Here is a 10,728-nt window from a genome sequence, read left to right on the forward strand (position 1 = left end):
AGCTTATGAATCACAGATTACAGTTTCCAGAAGGCATAATGGAAACGTTTAAGAGAGAAAACCAGCTGAGAAGGAGCACTGAGGTGTATAATGAGGATATAGGAGAGATGATTACTAGAGGGGCTTTTAACTCAGACACTGAGCACGGGTAACAAGTAGGGATATCTTGCTATTAGGCTGTCAACATGAATGGTCCCATGGATCCTCAGGTGAGTGATAAAGGGTTAAGTGGCCCACTAAGGTCACGATCTCCTATAGAAGGAACAGCAAACTCTGGTCCATGGGCCATATCTGGCAGGCATTCCTTTATTTACTTATGTTGGTAGTAAAATATATATAACTACCATTTGAACCATTTTAATGTATGCAATTCAGGGACACTAAGTACAAACTGTTGTGCAACTATCACAACTAACTATATCCAAACTTTTTTATCACCTCAAACAAACTCTGTAAGCATTAAGCAACAATTACCCCTTCTCCCCAGCTCCTGGTAATGTCTAACCTTCCTGTCTTTATGAATTGGCTTTTTCAAGACACTTCATATAAGTGGAATTGTACAATATTTGTCCTTTTGTGTCTGGCTTATTTGACTTAGCACAATATTTTCAAGGTTCATCCAAGTTGTAGCATATATCAGAACTTCATTCTTGTTTAAGGCTGAGTAATTCTGTATTGTATGTATATACCACATTTTGTTTATCTGTTCATCCACTGATGAGCACTTAGGTCAATTCCACTGATTAGATATTGTGAATAATGCTGCAATGAACAACAGGCATATAAATATCTGTTTGAGTCTTTGCTTTAAATAATTCTTTTGGACATATCTATACCTAGAAGTTGGATTGCTGAGTAATATGTTAAGGAACCAACAAACTGTTTTACACGGCAGCTAAGCCATTTTACATTCCCATTAGTAATGTATGAGGAATCCAATTTCTCCACATCCTCATCAGCACTTATTTTCTGTGTGTATCATTTTTCATAGCCATCCTAGTAGGTATGAAGTGGTATTTCATTATAATTTTGATTTGCATTTCCCTATTGGCTAAGGATGTTGAGCATCTTTTCATATACCTATTGGCCATTAGTACATCTTTTAGAGAAATGTCTATCCAAGTCTTTGCCCATTTTCTAATGTTTATTTTATTTTTTTAAAGTAATCTCTATGCCCAAAGTGGGGCCCAAACTCATGACCTGGAGATCAAGAGTCACATGCTCTACCGACTGAGCTGGCCAGGCGTCCCCCACCCTTGCCCATTTTTAAATTTAGGTGGGTTTTGTTTGTCTTGTTAAATTCCAGGAATTCTTAAATGTTCTGGATCTTAATTCCTTATCAGATATATGATTTGCAAATATCTTCTCCCATTCTATATGTGAGATAATAGAAAATTTATACATTGGTCTGTGCCTCAAGTTCCTAGCACAGATCTCCTAAAATCCTTGTAAATTCCTAAGTGATAAGAGCACCAGGAATACCTCTTGTTCTAATATTTGGTCTTTGATCCTGTCCCTGACACATGGCTCCTAAAACCCTTGAGGATTCCTAAGTGATAAGAGTGATATGAGCATCTTTTTTCCATTGTCACCAGAAAAACCAAGTCATAATTAGAAGCTTGGAATTTTCAGCCCTACTCCTCCAACTTGTCCGAAGAGGGAGAGGGGCCAGAAATAGAGTTAATAATTGATCATGCCTGTGTGAGGAAACTCCATCAAATCCCAACAAGTACAGGGTTCAGAGAGTTTCCAGGCTAGGGAACACATCCACACTGAGAGGGTAACACACCCCAGCTCCACACGACAGAAGCTCCTGCACTTGGGACACTCCTAGACCTTGCCTTATGTATCTCTTCATCTGGCTGTTCATCTGTATCCTTTATCATAACCTTTAATATAAACTGGTGAACCTCAAACTCGAGAGGGTTGTAGGAACCTCTGATTTCTAGCCAAATGAGAAAGAAGTTGTGGGTAACCCGGGGATGTACTACTTGCAATTGGCATCTGAAATGCGATGGGAACAGTTTTGTGGGACTAAGCCCTTAACCTGTGGGATCTGATACTATCTCCAGGTAAAGATAGTGTAGGAATTGAGCTAAATGGTAATAACACCTAGCTGGTATTGCCCAGAATTACTTGGTGTGGGAAAAACTTTCATACATTTGGTAACCAGAAGTGAGGTGTTTTGTGTGAGTAGTAAAGGAGACACACAGGAGTTTTTCTAATTCACTAAGGGTTGACTTCTTACTTGGTTGACAATATCCTTTGATGTACAAAATTTTTAATTTTGATGAAGTCCATTTTTTTTCTTTTGTTGTTTGTGCATTTGGTGTCCTATTCAACAAACTGTTGACAAATCCAATGTCATGGGTAATTTAGTTTTGTTTCCAAAAAAAGTATGTTACAAATTATTCAAAAGTATCCCCCCACACACACACTCCCAGGGGCACCTGGGTGGCTCAGTGAGTTACGAATCTGACTTTGGCTCAGGTCATGATCCCAGGGTCCTGGGATCAGGTCTCGATTCGGGCTCTGTGCTCAGTGGGGAACCTGTTTCTCCCCCTTTCTCTCCATCTGCCTCTCTTCCCTGCTCATGCTGTCAAATGAGTAAACAAAATCTTAAAAAAAAAAAAAAAACTAGGGGCACGCGGGTGGCTCAGTTGGTTAAGCAGCTGCCTGTGGCTCAGGTCATGATCGCAGGGTCCTGAGATGGAGCCCTGCATCAGGCTCCCTGCTCATTAGGGGAGTCTGCTTCTCCCTTTCCCTCTGCCCCTGCTCATGTGCTCTCTCTTGCTCACTCTCTCTCTCAAATAAATAAATAAAATATTTTTACAAAGTATCTCCCCAAAGATATTAAATGAAAAGTAAAAACCTTTCCTCACCTGTCTTATTGCTCAAAGATTGAGTGTTTTATGTATTCACAGATTAATGTTATGTATATACAAGCACATTCAGTATACATATTTTCTAATTATTACACCAGAGATTCTTAAAGAGAAGACTGTTTAAGAAGGTGGGTGTTGGCAAAAATTACACACTATAATAATTACAGATTATTCCAAAAAAGAAGGAGTTCAAGCATAAAGATGCTATAATGAATAAATAAGGAGTTCCTGATAAAATTAGACTTTAACAAAAAGGCCAAAAGATGAAAGGAGTCCTACATAAAAGAGGAAAGAAAGAAAGAAAGAAAGAAAGAAAGAAAGAAAGAAAGAAAGAAAGAAAGAAAGAAAAAGAAAGAGAAAGAAAGAAAGAGAGAAAGAAAGAAAAAGAAAGGAAGGAAGGAAGGAAGGAAGGAAGGAAGGAAGGAAGGAAAGAAAGAAAGAAAGGAAAGAAAGAAAGAAAGAAAGAAAGAAAGAAAGAAAGAAAGAAAGAAAGAAAGAAAGAAAGAGAAAGAAAGAAAGAAAGAAAGAAAGAAAGAAAGAAAGAAAGAAAGAAAGAAAGAAAGAAAGAAAGAAAGAAAGAAAGAAAGAAAGAAAGAAAGAAAGAAAGAAAGAAAGAAAGAAAGAAAGAAAGAAAAGAAAGAAAGAAAGAAATCAGAAACCTCTGGGTTGGTAAACATGTGGCCCCTAGGGAGAGTGGCACGCTCAGAGAGCGTGGAAGCTCTGATTCCCCTTCCCGCATACCCTGCCCTGTGCATTGCTTTCTTATTGGGTGTTCCTGAGATATCCTTTCATAATGAACTGCTAATCTAAGGATGTACTGAGTAAAGATGCTGGCGAATGTGCAATATGCCTTGAAGAACTGCAGCAGGGCATTATTATAGCATGACTGTCTTATCTATATCCATCTCGTTTATATATCATTAAGGCTGCACTGATGGTTTGAGATAAACAGATCTTGCCCTAAGCACCCTTCAGATTAAACAACAGATTCCTCTTTTTTTTCTTTTCTTTTTCCAGATTCCTCTTTTATAGGTTTTCTTGTCTTTTGAAGATGCTTGAAAAAGGGAGAGGATATGAAGATCTGTTACTAGAAAAACAACAAAAATGAAGGCATACTCAGTCAGAAACCTGAGTTCTCTAAGATTCAGTAATATAGAAATGGACAATCATAGAGAACTCAGTAACATGCAGGGTTTTTTTTAAGATTTTATTTATTTATTTGAGAGAGAGAATGAGATAGAGAGAGCTTGAGAGGGGGGAGGGTCCAAGGGAGAAGCAGACTCACTGCTGAGCAGGGAGCCCAATGCGGGACTCGATCCTGGGACTCCAGGATCATGACCTGAGCCGAAGGCAGTCGCTTAACCAACTGAGCCACCCAGGCGCCCAGTACATGCATTTTAAAGACGTGGAGATTTAGAAAATTCTGCACATCTGCTGATAGTCATCTGTATAGGTAATACTAATAAATATTTTGTATTCAGATGCCAATGTTAACTGACTTAAAAGTTCATTTATTATTAAGTTCCCTAAAGCTGTGAAACTAGCTGTGTTTTGATTCATTTTTTTAATTTGAAATCTCTTTATTTTCCCTGACATGATGTTTCTGCAATCATCTCCTGTTAAATTGAAAACCACATAATTTACTTCTTATAAAGTCCTAAATGTGAAATCAAGAAATGCAATTAAGCAGTAAAACATTCTTTGAATGTAGACCATAATCTCAAGTTTTTATTTTTTCCCCATGAATGGAAAATAGATTTCTACATAAGAAAGTTAAAATGTTAATTTCTTAAAGCTTTAACAATATCAGAATGCAGTCCAAAGAGTAAATCAAATTATATAATTATTTTATAAGTAATTAAATCTAGGATTATCTACTAAATTGCAACCTATTAAATAAATTGTTTCCACTTAAAATTGCTAAACAGTAATCAGTAATGAATCACTTTGCAGCTATGTAACTTTTTCTAAGCTATGCAACTTTTTAAAAAAATGCAAATTACAGGGATGCCTGGGTGGCTCAGTCTGTTAGCATCTGCCTTCGGCTCAGGTCATGATCCCAGGGTCCTGGGATTGAGTCCTGCATCGGGCTCCCTGCTCAGCCAGGAGCCTGCTTCTCCCTCTCCCTCTGCCCCTCCTCCCCGCTCATGCTCTCTCTCCCAAATAAATATTTTTTTAAAAAATCTTTTAAAATAAATAAATAATACAAATTACCAATTTTAAGTATTGCCAGCTACAGTAACTTTGTTTTGACTGGTTATTTTTGGCTTTTTCTTTTCATATAATTATTTTATTGTGCTTTGCACCTCCAGGCCGTTTTCCCACATTTGGGTAAAATATTTAGCATGTTGTAAACTTAATAACTTATAAAAAGGGTGTGAGATTTTCTTGAGTGGAAAAAAAAGTAAAAGAAATTTTAAAGTGGCAAAAACCTACAAAAATAGTGTGAGAAAGGCTAAAATCTCAATGAGCTGACACTTATGACAAAATGCTAAGGAAAATATGAAGGCTTTTGTTTGAAGCAAGAATAATGAAACTAGTTCTGTTACCTGAGGTAGATGGCTCCATATAACAGAAGACAAAGTGCACTCTCCAATTCGTTTCTTTCTTTTCTGTTAAGAAAAATAATCCCAAAAGTAAAAGGAAAATATATAAGAAGGAAATAGGCTTAATTGAAAATGAAGTGAGGTATCAATAAGAGAGTAACTGACAGCTCCAAGTGAGGGCAGGTGTCCTGGCCTAAACCAACCACATCCCAGGTCCCAGTACAATTTGCTAATGTAACAAAAGCATCTTTAGGAGCAATCTCAACAAAATGTGCTACTTGTGGAGGACACAAGGGCTCAAAGATCTGAAACTCATAACATATGCAAACTGACTAAAGAAATAACGCTGCACACCAAAAAGACAGGTGAATTGAAACCATATCTCAGATTTTTTTTCTTTCTTTTTTTTGATATGTCTCAGATTTTTTTTTAAAGATTTTATTTATTTATTTGAGAGAAAGAGAGAATGAGAGACAGAGAGCACGAGAGGGAAGAAGGTCAGAGGGAGAAGCAGACTCCCCGCCAAGCAGGGAGCCCGATGCAGGACTCGATCCCAGGGACTCCAGGATCATGACCTGAGCTGAAGGCAGTTGCTTAACCAACTGTGCCACCCAGGCGCCCGATAGGTCTCAGATTTTTAAAATGGTAATCCTAATGTAAAATATTTTGCCTACTGTTTTCATATATTATAGAAATACCACAGAAACCCTAGTATTTCAGCTTCTTTATAGTCCAATGCTGGGAGAAAGACATAGAAACAATTATAATACAAAGTGGTTAGAAGAGTTAAATATATTTGTGGGATTTTAGGACTGTACAGAAATATCAAACCATGCTATCAATAGCTATATATAATGCCTAGGCTGAGATTTTTCTGGGTGGGGGAACATTTCATGAGTTTCATACGGTGGAGGAGGAAGCAGCCAGATGAAAGGGAGTAGAGGAGATGGAAGACGGGAATAGAAAGGAGGACCCTCTAGGAAAAGAGGACCGTTTAGGCCACAAACACTACGGTGTCTGTAGAATCTAGGAGCCATTCTGTGACTAGAAGCCACAGTGTGTGGCAGGGAGTTGCCAAAGGGGAATTCGAGGATTGGATAAGGCTGGTTATGTAACCAGGAAGACACATTTTCTTGATAAACTCCGAATGCCCTGAACTAAAAATGTCTGAATCTGGAAAGTTGAGAAGAGCCCCTAAACTATATTGTTACCCTTTGCGGCCCTTCCTGGCTAGTCAATTATCCTCTTTTCTCTTGTTCACATTTCTGGTTTGAATCACTACCTCAAATTTTGAGTTTTGACTGACTCTAATTGAGCTGTTTTAAAAAACAGTTCTAATATTTTAGTATCACAAAGTTGCTGCTTCATCTTTCAAGAAGTCATAGAGTACAAAGCAGCGTTCTGATGCAAGGTCAGAAGACGGGTGTTCATGTGCTGGCTGTGCTGCTTTCTAGTTTGTGCAAGTTACTTATTTTTAAACCTGTTTCCTACGTTCTTAGTGTGTGAAGGACTGGATCAAAAGGGCCTCATTGCACCCCCTCAGATGCACCAATATCAGCCCACACTTCCTCCTCAGATACCTGGGACCCAGCTCTGGGGGGCTTGGGAGTAGGGGATGTGTCATCTTTATGCTTCTTAGGCACTAGCACCAGCCAAGCAGTGGTGGGGTCCCAGCATTTTGGGACTGTTTCTAAGTTCTGATAACCCTGAATTCTTCCTTGTTCCCTCAGCAGGAGGGGAGTGTGCACAAAAGTCAGGCCTGCCTGCTATTCTTTGAAACACTTGCTTATAAGGTTGGCCTTTGGCTGGCATTTAGAGACCTGTATTTCAGGTAAGTTTTCACTATACCCAGAACTGATTAAGACTCGCTGTTCTTATATGATCAGCCCCCAATAAAAACCCTGGACACTGAGTCTCTAATGAGCTTATCTGGTTGGCAGCATTTCACACACGTGGTCAGAATTGTCAGAAGAATTAAGCACGTCCTGTATGATTTTATTTCACAGGTAAAGGACCCTTGGAAGTTTCACCCAGTTCCCCCAGACATCCCACATGCTCCTTTTCCCTTTACTCATTTTGCTTTATATCCTTTTGCTGTAATAAATTATAGCTGTGAGTACAACTATAGGTGGAGTCCCATGAGTCTTCTCAGCAAATCATCAAACCCACCAGTTATGTAATTAACACCCAGAACCTTGACATGCAGTGGTACCTACTGCTTTCTTATATCAGTATCCACTTTTTGTCACCATGGTTCTGTAATCCCTGTTTAACAACATCCTTATATTAAATATTATATATATAGAAAGATTTCAAACATCCATTAAAACAGGATATATTATTATAAACTTGCCATTTACCCATCATCCAGATCAATAATTGTCAACAAATGATCAATTTTGTTTTATCCACTCTATTTCTTCACCCTCCATTGGATCATTTTAAAGCATATCACAGACATCTTATTTCACTTATAAAAGCTTCAGTATAAATCTTTACTGAAGTAGAGATTTCACTTGAATTTCTTAGTCTTGTATATGTCTTTTTATATTTATTTGTTCAAAACAAAATCCAAAAAAATGTCTCTTAAATCTTTTAAATCTAACCAGTATGGATGGTAGCTATACTTATGGTGAACATAGCATAATGTATAAACTCATCCAATCACTGTTGTACACCTAAACTAATGTAACATTGTATATCAAAAATACTGAAAGGAAAAATAAATAGGGGCACTTGAGTAGCTCCATCTGTTAAGCCTCTGAGACTTTTGATTTCATCTCAGGTCATGATCTCAGGGTCGTGAGTCCATGTGGGGCTCTGCACTGGGAGTGGAGTCTGCTTAAGATTCTCTCTCTCCCTCTGCCCCTCCCCTTCTCCCTATTTTAAAAAATGAATCTACTACAGTCCCCTGCCTCCTTTCTCCTTTTTTTTTTTTGAGAGAGAGAGAGAGCACAAGCAGGGGGGAGGGAGGGAGGGAGGGACAGAAAGAGAGAGGGAGAGAGAGAATCCTAAGCAGGCTCCATGCTCAGCCCATAGCCCAATGCGGGGCTTTTTCCCATGACCTCAAGACCATGACCTGAACCAAAATCAAGAGTCAGAGAATCGGCTGAGCCACCCAGGTGCCCCATCTTTCCTCCTTCTGTATTTGACATTTGTTGAAGAAATGGGTCATTCGTCCTATAAAATTTCCCATATTATTTGGCAGATTGAATTTCCTTTGGTGTCATTTAACTTGTTCTTCTATTCCCCTGTATAAACTGGCTTATCTATAAGATTGACCAAATTCAGATTCACTTATTTTGGCAAGAATATTTAATATGTGGTATTGTGTCAAATATATTTTTGACAGCATAGTTGACAGTCCATGGTTTGGACTCTAAGAGACTGACTCTCACAGGTCTCTGCTGAGTTTTAATTTACTACCAATCTTTTTATGTTGATAGACCTTTTAACCCCCAATTTATGAAAGCACTGTCATCTACTGAAACTGAACCAGAGTTTATTATCACCTTTAAGCTTATGACAATATTTCCTTTGCTGAGAAGTCAGATGAGGACCATGTACTGTCATCTATTACAAAGATTCTTTTATTTGCTTTAAAAAATGTTTTTTATTGGGAAACTCTAATTCATACATCTTGGAAGAGTTGAGTGAGAAGATGTTTGGCAAATTTAATAAAAGGCCTTATATTAAGTACATAAGCATATCATGTATTGTACTGAAAAATTATGTTTTACAGCCCATCTAGTTAACAATACCAATAGTTTGAAATAGAACTTAGTAGGAGGTGGCATTGTATTTTCTAGACAACTGGTAACAACTGGTTTTTGAGCAGGGGAGTAATATGATAAAAATGTGTTTTAAGGAAAACATTACTGAAAATATTTAAGTCAGGAAGAGCATGGATTCTGTATTTGAAGGTAATCTAATACAGAATTGCTTGGATGCAGCTACAGAACCACCTCAATCAACAAGTACATCCTGTGTTATATTGAAAAGTGTTTGACAAACTTTGTAGCTCGTGATTTCAACTCACTCCATAAAGCATGACTGCAATGAACAAAGCAAGATAGAAAAATAATAAAAATAACAAATTCCCTATATCATTATTTATATCACCCCCCCAAATAATCATACATACACACAGCAGCTAGAATATTTCTGTGAATGTAAATTAGATCAAGTCACTATTCTGACCTCTAAACTTGCATGACTTCCCTTCACACTTAGAATAAAATCCAAAGTTGGTACCATGGCCTCCCAGGCACTATGATAAAGTCCTCACTACCTCTGACCCCATTTCCTACCTCTCTCCTCCTCACCCACTGTGATTCAAATACCTTGCTCTTCATAAAACGGGGTAAAATTGTTTGTTTGGGGCCTTTGCACTTGGTATTCCACCAGAAGTTACTTTCCCCCCCAAATACATAAATTCCTCACTTCATTTAGGCCTTTGTTCAGTATCACCTCCTCAGAGGCCCACCTGACCACTCTGTACTGAATAGCACCCTACTTTACCCCTCTCCACCTCATTACCCTGCTTTTTTTTTCTATAACAAGTGCCCAATATTTGTTGGCAATATTTAATCAACCATCTCATTGACTCCTCAAAACTGTATTCAGTACGTGGTACTGCTATCCAGTTTACAGAAAACGTACAAAGGTTAAATAAGGACCTGGGAACAAACGGAGGAGAAAAGGATGTCAGGATTTGATGACTTGATTCCTGAAATGGGTAAATTAAAGCAAAATTGGTTTGTCTGGACTATGGGAAACCCACACTATCCACAAACACCAATTAAAATGTTGGCCACACAAGAGAAGGCAAATTGAATGAGTCTCTTCCCTAAGGACATGACCTTATGTTACCCTCGCAACAATCTCTTGGGGTAAGCATAGCCGGTCCCGTGTTAGACAATCATTAAACAGCAAGAGTCCGACGGCCAGACTTCGCAGCCAGTAGCGATGGCGGTCCGGCTCAGCACTCACTGGTTTGGACAGTTACGTAATTAACGCCCAGAACCTCGAGCTTCCTTCCACCCCTGGGTTGGGCTCGCGTGCCGAGCCTCGCGACCTCACACAGCACCCAAGAGAACGGTGGCGGTTGGCGAATCCGGGGAAGAGTTCCAACACGGGAGGTGGGGAGTGCGGTCACCATGAGTCTCATGTAAAAGCCCCCGAGCGCGAAGCGGGAACTAGAGGCCGGCCATGCCTCTAGTGGGGTGTGTCCGGGAGGCCCTGAGCTCCCTGATTGGCCGGTAGGATGACGAAAGCATTTACAGTAGGCCTTACAA

The 10,728-nt window shown here is 39.0% G+C and overlaps 1 protein-coding gene across 4 annotated transcripts in view; it reads right to left on the reverse strand.

Annotated features, from left to right (window-relative positions):
* The window catches only part of SF3B1 (splicing factor 3b subunit 1), a 53,055-nt gene extending 47,587 nt beyond the window's left edge, over positions 1-5,468 (reverse strand). For all 4 annotated transcript variants that reach the window (XR_003518968.1, XR_003518969.1, XM_027588280.1 and 1 more), the window contains exon 1: positions 5,435-5,468. Coding sequence is in view for 2 of the 4 variants with exons in the window: in XM_027588280.1 (XP_027444081.1) it covers positions 5,435-5,453 (19 nt within the window). In the remaining 2 variants the exon portion in view is untranslated. The remainder of the gene's footprint in view (positions 1-5,434) is intronic.
* Between the last annotated feature and the right edge of the window lie 5,260 nt (positions 5,469-10,728).

The sequence above is a fragment of the Zalophus californianus genome, chromosome 3 (assembly GCF_009762305.2).
Source record: "Zalophus californianus isolate mZalCal1 chromosome 3, mZalCal1.pri.v2, whole genome shotgun sequence".
Classification (NCBI taxonomy): domain Eukaryota; kingdom Metazoa; phylum Chordata; class Mammalia; order Carnivora; family Otariidae; genus Zalophus; species Zalophus californianus.